Source organism: Poromitra crassiceps (assembly GCF_964638095.1).
Source record: "Poromitra crassiceps genome assembly, chromosome: 8".
NCBI lineage: Eukaryota > Metazoa > Chordata > Actinopteri > Beryciformes > Melamphaidae > Poromitra > Poromitra crassiceps.
Window position 1 is genome coordinate 24,134,246 of NC_139629.1, and position 16,721 is coordinate 24,150,966.

Here is a 16,721-nt window from a genome sequence, read left to right on the forward strand (position 1 = left end):
AACACGACAAAAACAACACACACGAGTCGACAAACGGAAAACGGTCCAACCCGTACACGTTTGACTGCAGCACCTGAATGAGACAGACGTGAGCAAGCTACCGAATTAATGCTGTTTTGGCGCGCATACTCGGTTGCCCATGCTCGGTTTTGACCAATCACCGTGCCGCAAGGCACTCTGGAGCTCGCGTTCTGATTAATCACCGACTGGCTACACTGACTTTTGAACGACATTGGGTCGGTAGTCGGTACACACTGTCTTTACGTTTTACACATAAACAGGGAAAACAATTGCAAGTTAAAGCTTAATTAAAAGATTAAGCGAGTAGAGCCGATATGGGGGAAAAACGGCAGTTAGGCCTATGTCTATGTGCATGTAGGCCTTACTGGTTTGGGTGTGTGGAGTGGATGGGATCTGATGTAAACTGTATGAGAGCAACGAGCTGGATGATGATTGGATAACGCCAGTGGTAGTGATGTCATGTTTAGATGCAGAGTGGTCTAATGGACTTTTGTTAACAGATTGTCACAGATTGTGTTTTGCTTCGATTTTTGTGTTATTCTATATATTTACTGTCAGTGGTTATTCTTAGTGTTTTCCTTGTCATTTTGATTTGGTTGGTAGGCTATGTTCTATCTTTCATTGTCCTGCCCCTTCTTTATTTTTGATTGAGGGTATGACAGACAGCTCTCTCCAAGATGTTCCCCATGTATCAAACATTTATTTGTCAATAGAGCTTCTGTCTATTGTGCTGATTTGTCATGACTCAGCTATTATCCAGTAAGGCTATAAGATCAAAGCACAATGTGGAATTTGCCTCTGGTCGGACACTGTTCTGACATTGGCCCGCTCACCAGCAATAAAAGAACACAGATGAGCATTTCTCATATTTGCAGTCTCTTGTTGATTAATTTACAGAAATCACCACAATGTAAAAAGCATAAGATACATTCAATCAACAAACTTTTATTATGAGGACATAAGCCACAAGGTAACGTTCCTAAATTCCTAATTAAACAAAGAAATCAAACCAGCTCATGCCAATGGATTTTCTGATTGCAGATAGTCTTGTAAAAAAAGAAAAAGAAAAAAATGGTCAGATATTCATATTGAACAGCCAAATCTGCTTCGACTGGCAGAATTCTTAGTCGGGAATCGGGATAGTTCATCATCATAGAAGACTAAAGAAACACGGAAATATTCACATTTAAGAATTTATCAATTGTAACAAAACCTAACCCTTAATTTTCAGTTGGTCAACTAATCGATTAATCAACTAATTGTTGCAGCTCTACTTAATCCACCAACATTATACATACATACAATGAAATATTTTAATTCTAATAGGAAGAACTGAGAATCGGTCCAATATGTAAATGGTACATTTGCCTTCATCTCCTTGAGGAGGGACCAAGGCCGTTGTCTGTGATCACAAAGTTATTCCTTCCTTTTTTGGTGATAGATGAGAGCAGCGGTGTGATGGGAGTGGAGGCAATTCCTGTGAATTACAAAAATGTATTGAATCAGCAGAACTCAAAACAACAAAACAATACATTGAGTTAAAAAGGTAGGGCCGCAAAATGAATGATTATTAACTACTATTTGTCTCGGTTTCAGGAAATACATGCAATATTTTCTGTCATTTTTGCTTACTTTTTTCAGTGCAGCATTTCTCAAAGTAGCAGCAGCTACTAGAATGTGTTGTTTTCACTCTTACAATTTTCTTATTGTGGTCTTTAAATAATTTTTGGTTTAATTTATTACAAGAAAATCGTTAACCATGGGGGCACTTTTTGAGGTGTGTGACCAAACTCATCCCAAATCATGCGCACTCAACCCGAGTTTCTCTGGCTCGAGCCAATTTCCTGTCATCAGTGATGTCACAATGTCTATGACATCATCGGTCATCGGGGGGAAAGCTCAGCTTGTGCTTTCGGCTCGTGGCTTGCATAAGGTCCTTGCCTTCCAATCTGATGAGTGGGGTTCGACTCCTGGTCTAACCACACAAATCTTTTATTTTTTAATAAGCATTTTTCTTATTTTCAAACATTAGGGTTAGGGTTTGGGTATGGTCGTGGTTAAATAAGAAAACCCTAACCTTAACATCTTTTTTACTTGCCACACATTTTCAGTTAACTACCTAAAACTAGGTTGCCAACAAAATACATGTGGCCAGCATGCCAAACTGTTGCCACATTTGTTCTCCATCACCGCATGTGACTAAATCATGGAATGTGTAGTCTTCGAGATATGATGCCTTATTTAGCAGTATATGCTGTTCAATTTTTGCTAATTTCAACAGATTGTTTTTCCAGTTCAACTGTCACCATGTCCACAATTTTTAATAGGCTATATTATACATTCAAATGTTCATCCAGACCTGCTGTTTCTCTGAAGGTAAAAATCGGAATTGTCGGATTTGTACTTCTTGAGACATGAAGATTTGTTTCAGAGGATACCCCTGAAACAACTGCCATCAACACTCACTAGAGCAGGCTACAGTCGAGCAACGCGAGCGACGGACCCTGTGTGAATGAAGTTTTGAGTCATAATTTTGGTCACGTTTATGACAATCAGTGTCTGTGACATCACTGACGATGTCCCGATTTTGGTCACATTCATCAGTGTCTGTGACATCACTGACGATGTCACAATGTTGATGTCACTCTTGATATTGCGACATCATCGGCTGATCTCGAGATTGTGACATCAGCTGATCTTTCATGGGGTGTCGCTTTGGGCGGTTCAGTCTCCAGGATTGGAGTACGCATGTTGCATGTGAAAATTACGGTTTATTGCCATCTAGAAGAGGGATTTTCCTGGCTCGAAATGGCGGAGGTGGTACTAGAGCCAAACCAATATGAGATTTTTGAGACCGATACCAATTTTAGTGGGGAAAAATTCACCGCTTACTGATGATTTTTTTTTTAGTTGGAATCAAAATAGATGTTTTCTATGTTGATGGTGCACCGATTTGACCTCACAAAAGGTACTCAGAAGGCGGCTTTTTAAACAAATCACTTTATTAAAGAATATTTAAAGTCGAACTGAACCTGTTCGTCACGTGCATAATGAGTCAGTTTCAGACTGAAAACATAGTTTGTCTAAGATGACAGGTTGAGAGGCGGGTCATAGTATCATGTCGATGATTTTATTTGACAATTCTGGGACTGGATTGGGCTTTGGCCAATCCTGGCGTGTTCCGCCTCCAAATCGAGTGGGATTCAGTGTGTTGTGGCGCTCCCCTCGGGAAGAGCCTTTTGACGGGAGGAGTGGAGCTCAGCGAGCCGCAAGCAGCCAGCTGCCTTCGTGTTGCCGAGCGGAGAGTGCAGCACGTCGGCCTGGAATCTCCGAAGTGCGACCCCTGACAACCAAGCTCTCGGATGCGCGCGCCATTATCGCTGCTGTAACGATACGATATCCCTGGAATGCGCATTTTAACGAGCCAGTTACATTTCTTTGCATTCTTAGAGATTATAGTTTTTGTTTTTTGTTCATGTTTCTAACAATTGGCCAAGTTAGTAGTTAGTTTATGGGATAGGAATTCTGCCAGATGACAGGCACTAGGCGCCATTTTCGACCTCGTTTGGAAGAGAAAATTATCCTAAAATGAAGATTTGATTGACAGCTGCATGTCGTGATATGATTGGTTGGAATGGGGTAGAAATTTGATAGTACTAGGTGACATCAGCAAACTGTACATTACTGTTATCAATGAAATCTTGAAAAATTAACTTTTGATGTGAAAAAGTGTCAAACACTAAAGAAATTAGATTGTTGGGATTTTGTTTGCATACATTATTAAATAGGTGCACTGCATACCAAGGGGATTTGAACTAAAAGAAAAGAAAAGTCATTTTTGGGTTCAGCTCGACTTTAATTTCATTAGGATTTCATTGATTAGAAGTTAGCCCATGGAGAGAATGTCGTGCGTGCATGGTAATAGATTTAACTCTCCCGTTATCTCCCCATCTACATTATAGTATACTTATGTTTTCACCCTTCTAACACAAACGCTTCGTACCTGAGGCTGCACACTGTTTGAGCGACTCTAGGATGTTGGGGCCTGCAAATGTGACGACACATCTGAAGGGCTCCTCCTTCTCCATCATGGTCTCGTTGGTGACATCTCTGAATTTCGTCTCCAGCTAAGGAAAGATGAACCAATCAAAACTTGTTGCAAATCAAGGCAAACATCCATAGAGACACTGCATGAAATAGGCCACGCCCATCACGGGGGAAAAGCTCAGTTCATTTCCACACACCAGCGTAATTTTTAGGGATGCACCGATCGATCGGCACGTGACCGGAAATGGCCGATTTTCACGTGATCGGCCTCGATCGGTGATCTGCGCCGGTCACCCTAAAATGCAGATTCTGTGAGCCGATTTTCAAGTGACGTGCGCGAACCCAAAAGCAGCGAGACAGAGTGGATGAGTTGCAGCCAAAGCTGCCACTACACAGTACACACATGCCACAGCATGTCTTCATCGGTGTGGAGCCGCGGAGGGGCCGCCGGGTAGGTTGGAGTCCACAGTCTCCAGTCTGAGCGGCTCGCTTCACCTCACCGTCCCCTCTTCCCCGACCAGCCTCCACATCACCGCTGCCTGCTGCTGCTGCTGCTATCCGTCACGTTGTAACGTGTACAGCCAGGAGATGACTTTTGTTTCGTATTGCGAATGCGAATAGAACGACGAACATAATAATAAAACGCATCAGTTTTCTGTGAGAGATGATTTTTTTTCGAATGGCAGATTAAAAAAAACGCGCTCTGTGTGTAAACTACGATATTCAAACTGAGTCAACTCAAACTCATTTCCTCATCTAGGCTACTCAATAACAGCCAAATCCACAACTGTAGAGTGGGCATGGCTTCGAAGGTCTCTGGGCTCGAGCTATAGGCTATAAACTCCTTGTCCATGGATAACATTTTGACGTTTATTTATTTTATTTTATTAGTTTATTTGGCAGGGACATAGGCCTATACAAAAAAACATTAAACACCATAGGGGAAGAGATGCTTTGTAACAGATTTAGCCATAGGCTACTTTCCATCTGAAGCCCCTGTTCTGTTGCACCTTTTTTCTTTTGGAAAAGTAAATGCATGATAGCTGTGGGATATACTGGAATTAATTGTTTTATATTCATTGTATTTACACAAAAAAGAAAAGCTCTGTCCAGTAACCTGGAACACTTTTATTTTGAGATGTTTTTGAGTGAGATCGTCCTACCTCATGCAAATGATAAGAAATGTGACATGAATGTTAATTTTCTATTAACACGTTCACTGCCAACAACGAGTTGAGTCGTCAAACACAATCCAGCTGTTCACTGCCAACGACGAGTTGAGTCGTCAAAAAAAATATATTTTTTTTTTTGACGGTGCTACGTGGATCAATGCCCCCCGCGTCTCCTATGGAGATATTGGAAGTATTGAATGTGTATAATCTATTTTACCGACCAGCTAGGTGGCGACGGTGCCCTCCCGACAGAGAGAAAGTCAACCAAAAGCAGCCGCCTCCCGCGGCTGCTTCCTCCATTCTCAAGGAAATGGCTTGCCGATTTTACAGTCATCAGTCACCAGACTCGCCGCTCTCGGGCCGCGCCAGCAGCAGCACACGGGGGATTGCAAATTTGCATAAAGCCTAGAGTCGCACGGGGCTTCATCGGGGCTCTCAAACCCAAGAGACGAGTGAGCCCTATCCACACTCGCTGCCAGGGAGGGAGGCTGCTCAAACTCGCTGCCAGGGAGGGAGGCTGCTCAAACTCGCTGCAGCAGCAGCAGCAGCAGAGCACTCGCTTGTGACAAACGCAGGCTGAAAGCCACTAGACACGCCCACGGAGGGAGGAGTTGAAGGAGAGGGCGTTCGGAACTATATTGTTTGGATGTCTGATCTCTCACTGATGCCAAAAATAAATGGTTAAAGTGACTGTTCTGCCTGTTTGATTGAATTTCACAAAACTGCGATTATCTCAGCTTTCACTCTCAGACAGCTGAAACCATGCTGTACTCAACGGCTAATATCTACATAACTACTAACTCTACAAACTAACTCTTTTAGACAGAGAAAGCACACATTCTATTAGTACTTTTCTGAACTTTGTGTTCACAAACTCCAAGCAGAAAAGAATCCTCGGCTCTTTTAAAATGAGCCAGAATCCTCAAAAAACGGCCTGGCAGAAGCTACCTACAGCAAAAAAAAACGGCTGGCAGTCAATGTGTTTAAGCAAAGTTAAAAAGTAAAAAAATAACCTGCCAATTATTGTTCTTAGAAAAAAAATCGGAATCGGCAAAAATCGGTATCGGCAAGTCAGACTATTCAAAAATCGGAAATCGGAATCGGCCAACAAAATCGCAATCGGTGCATCCCTAGTAATTTTCCTTGAATTAAACATGGCTAAAAGCTGTTGTGTGGTGGGCTGCACAGACAACAAATGTAAAAAAACGCCAGTTAAAGTTTTTTTGTACTCCTGAACAAAACAAGGAAGCCATTGAGAATTGGCGAGAAGAAAAATGTGGATCTAGCTGTCAAGGAAGTAAGTTGGAGTGTTCATCTTCATTATATACGATCTTTTTGTGCAACACGCAACCATGCACGTGACATAGAACGCCAGGATTGGAGGGGGGATTTCTGTTTGACCCCCGTCTTGGGCGTGGTTTCTGAATGATGACGCGTTACGCGTTTCTATACCATACTTTTTCTTTCTTTCACTGAGACAGATTAAATCGATGGCCTGGTTTCTTGGGTTTTTCCTACGCAACTGCTCTTTTACTTATTAAATCACTTTTTTCCATACAGCCTTATTCCTGTTCAGAAGTCTATCCCAGCATGCAGTTATTATTCACCTTCATTCTAACACCATCATGTCTCATTACGTACCTTGTAAACTGCAGTCTGCAGCTCAGGTAACATTCTGTCACCAAAGGCCTCACAGGCCATCTGAAGTCGGTTTTCTGCAGTTTCAGCATCTTCTCTTACGATGTGTGGGTCTACGAAAATAAATGAATGGTGCATTATACTACGCACCGCAGTTGTATAAAAGTGGACTTGATTGATGTTTCAATATAAGTAGCCGAACATACGTGAGACAACTTCATTCTCTTCCATCAGAGGACTGGGATGCTTGGTGGTAAACACCTATAAACAAAACAGAGATTAAGTATTTGAGGATTCAGTCGTACCAATGTTGATACAATTGTAAGGCCAAATTCACCATAAGAGAGAATTCACATTACATTGATTGTATGTACGATCATGTACAGTTCAATCATTATGTGAATAGCAACTCTCTCTCTCTTCCCAAGCTACAATTCTAGCGGCTTGAGTTATACATAGTTAACACTACGCTAAGAGTTGCACTTTCTGTAGTTACTCCAACTGGCAACAACACTGATTTTGTTAGTCAAAATATTTTCTTGTTGATTTCAGTACAGAAACAGCCAGGCCCCATACTAAACCCCCCAAAATTATGTCCCAGAGTATACATATCCTTTTAAAGGCAATGCAAACCCAAATCCACAACAACCTTCTAATGATGTTATTCTGGGTCTTGTGTACATAATAGTAAGCATAAAAAAGTATTCGAAATTAGTTTCAATCTAAATTCGATACATTGTCATTTAAGGTTTCGTAAGCTTTCCTAATACTGGGTTTGAATCGGGCGTGGTTATGCTCCGCGAACCAATCAGGCTGAAGTGCCTCTACCCTGCAAGAATAATAATTAAAAAAAAACGTGGGGGGGGGGGGCACTGTGGACACTTCATAAGACACTCTCCCACAGTTTCAGAGCAGTGCTTAGTTTTTCATGATTTTGAAACCTAATTTACATACGCGGTGACATTTTTAAATTGTTCAAATTTGACTGAGTGGTTAATAACACATTTTTCTGCAGCGTGACAAACTCAAAACACATTTATTTTTGGTTTGATTACAGTCACAAAGTCAGGCTCCTATTCATTAAGGGAGCAGGTCTGTAAATGGGTATTGAGTTGAGGGCCTGGAGAAACTAGTTTTTTTTTTTTATGTACCGGTAAATACCAAACTAAATCCAAACAGACTTTCACAAGTTGAGCTTCATATATATCGCAGTCAGACATATTTAAGTTTGTTCTGAACAGGGTACAAACTTCACTTACAATATACAGGTAAACATATTGGGTCAACATGACATTTCACATATTTATTCAACAATATCCGTTTCCTTCCTTCTTCCCATCACAGAAAAACAAACAAAAATAGCAAAGGATAATTTTCTCCAAAAGGATAACACTTGCACACATAATTGTTAGGGGTGGGAATCACCAGATGCCCCACAATACAATAGTATCACAATCCAATCCAATAATATTGTGATATGCTAGTATTGCAATATATTGAGTATTGCGATATTGTGAGATAATATATATTGCGATTTATTCCCTTTTTTCAACTGCAAATAATGTCCCCCAAGGAAAAAACTTTGTCAACATCTGTTTTATCTAATGAAATAAAGTTTCCAGTCTGTTCATCTCACTTCAACCATTTTTATTGCAGCAAAATGGGATTGTCAAGCAGACAGACTGACCAAAACTGTCATAAATTCTGCATTCACTTGACATTTTGTATAAATGGGTGGGGAGGATTACACCGGAAGAAGCAACCATATTTCACGTAAGGCATCATGGCAGCTAGAAATAAGGTGGATATACATGTATATACAGTATATATATATATACACACACACAGTATGTATATATGTATATATATATATATATATATATATATATATATATATATATATATATATATACACACACATATTCATATTCTCAAATACACTACTGCCGCATGCGCTGGGACGCGTCATCAGTGATGTTATCTGGGGTCGTTAGGTGTTTCGGGTCTGTCAACATCATACACCCTCGCCCAGTAGACCCAGCCGAGGCCAATTAAGACCCCGACTCGCGTCCCAGAAGCCGCTCACGGATCAGCCTTACTACTCTATCTGCAACGTTGCCCGCGGAAGGGGTAAACGAGAACGCCCAATCCGCTGCAATAGAGCTAGTGCTACGCCGCAGTATTGGCCCTTCGGTGCATGGAGGATCTAGGCTCTGTGGGTTACTCCCGGCCGTGCTCCTCCTTCGTCTCACCAGACCCTCCCGTGGCAAAGGCAATCCAGAGGCTGAGAGAATACCTCAAGGACGCCTCAAGAGGGCCTGTGCGCTGCACGTCATTTACCTGCGTCGAGCACCTCGCTCTAGCCTGGAGGACCTCAGGCCGCGCCGATCTTGCGCAGATTTTCAGGAGGCTAATCTGTAGCGTTTGTGGATTTCTCCCTCACGAGAGAGCCAAGATGGGGTGCTAATCCCATCCCGTACCGGGTTGCCGTCTCTCCGGCCGTCAACTGTCTCTCCAGCTCGTCACCAAACTATACTTGGTTGTCACCTAGTCTTTCCTAAGTGTCACTGGCCAGAGGCAAGCCAGAATTCTATATTCTCAAATACACTACTGCCGCATGCGCTGGGACGCGTCATCAGTGATGTTATCTGGGGTCGTTAGGTGTTTCGGGTCTGTCAACATCATACACCCTCGCCCAGTAGACCCAGCCGAGGCCAATTAAGACCCCGACTCGCGTCCCAGAAGCCGCTCACGGATCAGCTTTACTACTCTATCTGCAACGTTGCCCGCGGAAGGGGTAAACGAGAACGCCCAATCCGCTGCAATAGAGCTAGTGCTACGCCGCAGTATTGGCCCTTCGGTGCATGGAGGATCTAGGCTCTGTGGGTTACTCCCGGCCGTGCTCCTCCTTCGTCTCACCAGACCCTCCCGTGGCAAAGGCAATCCAGAGGCTGAGAGAATACCTCAAGGACGCCTCAAGAGGGCCTGTGCGCTGCACGTCATTTACCTGCGTCGAGCACCTCGCTCTAGCCTGGAGGACCTCAGGCCGCGCCGATCTTGCGCAGATTTTCAGGAGGCTAATCCGTAGCGTTTGTGGATTTCTCCCTCACGAGAGAGCCAAGATGGGGTGCTAATCCCATCCCGTACCGGGTTGCCGTCTCTCTGGCCGTCAACTGTCTCTCCAGCTCGTCACCAAACTATACTTGGTTGTCACCTAGTCTTTCCTAAGTGTCACTGGCCAGAGGCAAGCCAGAATTCTATATTCTCAAATACACTACTGTCGCATGCGCTGGGACGCGTCATCAGTGATGTTATCTGGGGTCGTTAGGTGTTTCGGGTCTGTCAACATCATACACCCTCGCCCAGTAGACCCAGCCGAGGCCAATTAAGACCCCGACCCGCATCCCAGAAGCACACACAGTATATATATATATATATAAGTTTATATTATAATAACAAGTCAAAATGGGCTTTTATTGCCCCATATCAGGAATCAGTTAAAGTTCAAATGTAGCCCACCTGTTGATATCGTTTCATCAGCAGGTCCCTGATGGCAGTGAGCTTCCGTCCACTGAGGTTAGCATCCTTAATAGTGCCGTGTCTGGTGCTCAGGACCAAGGCCTGCAAGGTACAAGACATTAGAGAAGAACCAAGGCTTGCAAGGTACAAGACATTAGAGAAGAACCAAGGAAGACATTAGAGAAGAACCCAGGCCTGCAAGGTACAAGACATTAGAGAAGAACCCAGGCCTGCAAGGTACAAGACATTAGAGAAGAACCAAGGAAGACATTAGAGAAGAACCCAGGCCTGCAAGGTACAAGACATTAGAGAAGAACCCAGGCCTGCAAGGTACAAGACATTAGAGAAGAACTAAGGCCTGCAAGGTACAAGACATTAGAGAAGAACCAAGGCCTGCAAGGTACAAGACATTAGAGAAGAACCCAGGCCTGCAAGGTACAAGACATTAGAGAAGAACTAAGGCCTGCAAGGTACAAGACATTAGAGAAGAACCCAGGCCTGCAAGGTACAAGACATTAGAGAAGAACCAAGGCCTGCAAGGTACAAGACATTAGAGAAGAACCCAGGCCTGCAAGGTACAAGACATTAGAGAAGAACCAAGGCCTGCAAGGTACAAGACATTAGAGAAGAACCCAGGCCTGCAAGGTACAAGACATTAGAGAAGAACCAAGGCTTGCAAGGTACAAGACATTAGAGAAGAACCAAGGCCTGCAAGGTACAAGACATTAGAGAAGAACCAAGGCCTGCAAGGTACAAGACATTAGAGAAGAACCAAGGCTTGCAAGGTACAAGACATTAGAGAAGAACCAAGGCCTGCAAGGTACAAGACATTAGAGAAGAACCAAGGCCTGCAAGGTACAAGACATTAGAGAAGAACCAAGGCCTGCAAGGTACAAGACATTAGAGAAGAACCAAGGCTTGCAAGGTACAAGACATTAGAGAAGAACCAAGGCTTGCAAGGTACAAGACATTAGAGAAGAACCAAGGAAGACATTAGAGAAGAACCCAGGCCTGCAAGGTACAAGACATTAGAGAAGAACCAAGGAAGACATTAGAGAAGAACCAAGGCTTGCAAGGTACAAGACATTAGAGAAGAACCAAGGAAGACATTAGAGAAGAACCAAGGCCTGCAAGGTACAAGACATTAGAGAAGAACCAAGGCTTGCAAGGTACAAGACATTAGAGAAGAACCAAGGAAGACATTAGAGAAGAACCAAGGCTTGCAAGGTACAAGACATTAGAGAAGAACCAAGGCCTGCAAGGTACAAGACATTAGAGAAGAACCAAGGCCTGCAAGGTACAAGACATTAGAGAAGAACCAAGGCTTGCAAGGTACAAGACATTAGAGAAGAACCAAGGCCTGCAAGGTACAAGACATTAGAGAAGAACTAAGGCCTGCAAGGTACAAGACATTAGAGAAGAACCCAGGCCTGCAAGGTACAAGACATTAAAGAACCAAGGCCTGCAAGGTACAAGACATTAGAGAAGAACCCAGGCCTGCAAGGTACAAGACATTAGAGAAGAACCAAGGCCTGCAAGGTACAAGACATTAGAGAAGAACCCAGGCCTGCAAGGTACAAGACATTAGAGAAGAACCAAGGCTTGCAAGGTACAAGACATTAGAGAAGAACCAAGGCCTGCAAGGTACAAGACATTAGAGAAGAACCAAGGCCTGCAAGGTACAAGACATTAGAGAAGAACCAAGGCTTGCAAGGTACAAGACATTAGAGAAGAACCAAGGCCTGCAAGGTACAAGACATTAGAGAAGAACCAAGGCCTGCAAGGTACAAGACATTAGAGAAGAACCAAGGCCTGCAAGGTACAAGACATTAGAGAAGAACCAAGGCTTGCAAGGTACAAGACATTAGAGAAGAACCAAGGCTTGCAAGGTACAAGACATTAGAGAAGAACCAAGGAAGACATTAGAGAAGAACCCAGGCCTGCAAGGTACAAGACATTAGAGAAGAACCAAGGAAGACATTAGAGAAGAACCAAGGCTTGCAAGGTACAAGACATTAGAGAAGAACCAAGGAAGACATTAGAGAAGAACCAAGGCCTGCAAGGTACAAGACATTAGAGAAGAACCAAGGCTTGCAAGGTACAAGACATTAGAGAAGAACCAAGGAAGACATTAGAGAAGAACCAAGGCTTGCAAGGTACAAGACATTAGAGAAGAACCAAGGAAGACATTAGAGAAGAACCCAGGCCTGCAAGGTACAAGACATTAGAGAAGAACCCAGGCCTGCAAGGTACAAGACATTAGAGAAGAACCAAGGAAGACATTAGAGAAGAACCCAGGCCTGCAAGGTACAAGACATTAGAGAAGAACCCAGGCCTGCAAGGTACAAGACGTTAGCGAAGGTTACCAAGACCTACAATTAATGCCTAGTAACAGTCACAGCAATGTTATGGTTGATACAACTCATGTCCCACCTGGGATAACAGGGGCTTTTGCACTGAATTCATGCTGGTCACAAAGACATAAGGGGTCTGAAGATCATGAACAACATATGTTGGTTTCAGGTGGTTGGGCTGGGAGAAGCTGTTCCCCCAGGCAATTCGAATCCATACTGCCTCATCTGTGTCCTTCATTTTGATAGACACCTTGGGTATAATGACAAAAGCAGACTGTTAAACACAGAAAGGCCAATGACAATATCACTAAATATGTGATTAATTATTAATTGACAGACTGCTATAAATTCTAGGATCTTATTATCACTCACTGATCATGCCAGAGGGAATATCTGACTTACACGTCCGATGAGCTCAGTGAGATGAGATTTAAACTGCTCCTTGAACTGGTTTAGCTCTATAGAAGGGGCGTCCTCTGGGGAACAGAGAAAAGGGAGACAGATACAATAGTAGGTTAGTGGGTTGGTTGCACTATATAACAGCACCACTACTACTACAAATTAGTATAAACATCAGTTGCAACTTTAAATAGCTAGCCATTCAAATCATGTTTATAGATCTGTCCCCCTGTGCCCCCTCTGGACATTAATATAAACATTATTCGGATGGATGGATGGCTAGCTAGCTACTTACCTTCAGGGTCTAGCAGCTGGAAGGCACGCCACATCCCCTGGTCTGGATTGTCAATGACATCTGAAAGACAAGTGAGGCACAACACAAAGCATTATTTGTTTATGCACCGCAAGTTATTAACCAGCTATCCGCATTCATGTGAAAATTACCAAACACTTTCACTTACAAATCATCTCAAGTTCTGTGATATGTTTAATTGCCAAATCGCTTTCCTGTGGAGAAAACACATGTTTAAGGTTAATCTATTGGTCTACGTCTACTGGTTCAACACTAGTTAGCTAAACGTGGTACAGTTCTCTTTTATGAAGGCTATGCATGATGCTATGATACTGCGTGTGTGTGAGAGAGTGTGTGTGTGTGTGTGTGTGTGTGTGTGTGTGTGTGTGTGTGTGTGTGTGTGTGTGTGTGTGTGTGTGTGTGTGTGTGTGTGTGTGTGTGTGTGTGTGTGTGTGTGTGTGTGTGTGTGTGCGTGCGTGCGTGCGTGTGTGCGTGTGTGCGTTGTCTTTCTTCTTGTGTTTTCTCATATGGACCTTGAGTCTGAAATAAAGTCTTTTGATTGGTTGAAAACAGCACCGCATACTTGACAGAGGGCGAGGAGATTTTCCGTAAACACCGATTTTGGTTGTTTGAAGTCCAGCGAGTGTTGCTGTTCCATCGTCAAACGACCCCACTTGCCCAGAGTTGTTTTCAGCATTTGTGTGGGTATCCGTTTTATGAGCCGCTGTAGTAAACATTTTGAAGAGTCGTCCATTCTTCCTCAGATTAGACGTTATTTGAGTTTAGGACAAACAAACCGCCCGCCCAGCAGAATAAATGCGCGAACAGTGAGGGTGGAAGAAAAGAGTCGACAGCTTTATGCATTTTTTGAAACAGCCGCTAGAGGCGCTGCGGTAGTGCCAAAGCAGCGCTGCCGCCATCTTGGCCCATACAATGTATTTAATGAAATTCAGAATGAATGTTTTCAAACATGTTTTAGCCTACATGTTTCTGCTTTGATTCCTTCCTAGATTGAATAAATAATACACAATTAAATAGTTTTACTGGATGCCGTTTTACCAAAGACAGGTTTCACTCCTTAGGGGCCAAAATGGCGGAGGCGTACTTCTGCTGCGCGTTGTTGCTATGAAGGGAACAATACTTTTTAGTTCTTATCAATGTACGTTCTTTGGCGCGCATCGGCCAATCATATTCATTCAGAAAAGCTGGTCCACTACCTTTAGCGCCCTCTCTAGTGTTGGAGTGGTACTACCAGTATATCTTTCAAACTATTTCGTGGTCACTTTCGGAAGATGTATAGCAAAGACACCCGACACTCATCATTGCTATTGATTTGGTCTATCACTCAGATCTAATGATTAAGTAAGTCAGTGAAATGAAACTTTAGTTTGCCAGGGCTACTGCTACTCTCTCACTGTGTGTGTGTGTGTGTGTGTGTGTGTGTGTGTGTTTTCTCTGTAATGTCGGTAGACAGAATAATGAAATAGTCATATTCAAATGTGTTTAAAAGTTTGCCTCATGTCTTAACAAATGAACAAAATTTGAAAAGGATGCAAACACTGAGCAGCACAGTATAGACCAAAACCTTTCAATTTGTGATGACATCGCATTATCATATCAAAGGGTGATAAAAAATGTTAACAAGAGGCCTAATCACAACTCACACCAACACAAATTCAAATCAGGAACAAAATTATAGGTGATAAAATGTCAATAGTCTACATCTGTGATACAAAATGGCGGACAGGAATTTCGAGTTTGATCCTTGACTTTGTTTTAAAACAATAGCTGTTACAGCAAGCAATTTACAATTACAATTTACAATCTATAACTCTGAAGTGAGGTGTAATAATCTATAACGAGTAGTGTTGTCACAACACCAAAACATGTCTTGATACAGATACCAGGTTCTGAATCAAAAATCACAACCTCCCCCCTGAAACAATGAAATGGCCTAATCTAAATCACATGATACTTAAAAGTTGTTTGAAATGCAATAATTACACAAGCAGACATTGTTGTACATCAATCTTACCCACCAGGTTGACTTTGAGAATACCGGAAAAGGAAACTACAAAGAGTGTTTCCTGTAAGACAGGAAACTACAAAGAGTGTTTCCTCTAAGACATTTTGCCGTCACACCACTTCCCCTATTCAGGCAGGCCGCCGCCCACCAAGACAGCCGGGCTGTATGAACACAGCAGGTGATTATCTTCAGCGCTACAGTGTGAGATTTTCTACTGAAATGCCGTGCAAACTTCATTTGTACAAATACGTTTTCACAACGATTAACATCTGTGAGAGTCAATTTATGCACAAGATCCCAAAAGTAAATATGATGAATAGTACAACACAGTACCATTTCTCAATTCAGGTACCATGGTACTTTTTGCAGTATTGGTACTTTGTGCGATGTGGTGTTCGCACTCTTTAGGGGCTACACAGAGCTGCTGTGGATGGACGTCAAGTTCCTGTGATCCACATATCTGGAATATTTACCGACTGTCACTCCTTTGCATTCAGTATCATCAGAAGTTTGTTTAAAACAAGTTATTGTATGAATGAGCAATGCGCAGTTAAAACCATTGTTTGGTCGACTACAAAATGTGAAAACAGAAACATGATCAATTCAAAATGTGGACATACACAGTAATGTAATGCTTACACAACTCTTTCCAACCAAACCTCTAAACAGAAAACCATTCGCACAAAAATATTTGCAATCCCGATCCCAGAGCATGAAAAATAATGATCCCAGTCTGTTTTAGAATTATTTCAAGGCATGTCTGCATTATCTGACACAATACAGTGGAGAGTGACAGCAAAGCTGGTGCTTTTGGGGGGGGAGCAGCAAAGGTCATTAGAACTCAATCTAAAATTAGTCTAAATTAGAAAAATGCCAGGAATTTGGGAGTATTTTACTGCAAGGTTTGTGGTGCTACTCTGAAGAGAGGAAGAAATCTGAAGAAATCATTGAACACCAGCAACTATGGATGTACGATGATATCGGGACAGTCATTGGTATCGGCCGATAAAGGCTTTAAAATGAAATATCGGTATCATGACATGACAAGCCGATAAAATGACGCTTTCATTATGCCCAAATGCTTGACTAAATGCCCGGCGACAAGCCTGATTAAGTAGGATGATGACTTACTTTTGTTTGAAAGAAAATGTTACATACATAAATAAAAATAAAAAAACTGCATGTTTAACATAACCTAAGTTGAAGTCATTTTCTTGTTTTGCCCAGTGAACGTGTACATTTTGAAAAGCATT

General features: G+C 42.5%; 1 protein-coding gene across 1 annotated transcript; it reads right to left on the reverse strand.

Annotated features, from left to right (window-relative positions):
- Positions 1–1,045: 1,045 nt before the first annotated feature.
- On the reverse strand, positions 1,046–14,196 carry LOC310781338 (centromere protein N-like; the record flags this gene model as incomplete). Its single annotated transcript, XM_083641947.1, has 10 exons — positions 1,046–1,498; positions 4,025–4,148; positions 6,882–6,991; positions 7,085–7,139; positions 10,398–10,499; positions 12,831–13,001; positions 13,154–13,227; positions 13,446–13,505; positions 13,612–13,657; positions 14,026–14,196. 10 exons carry the CDS (start codon positions 14,194–14,196, stop codon positions 1,392–1,394), a joined length of 1,020 nt encoding a protein of 339 aa, XP_083498073.1. The 3' UTR covers positions 1,046–1,391.
- Positions 14,197–16,721: the final 2,525 nt, after the last annotated feature.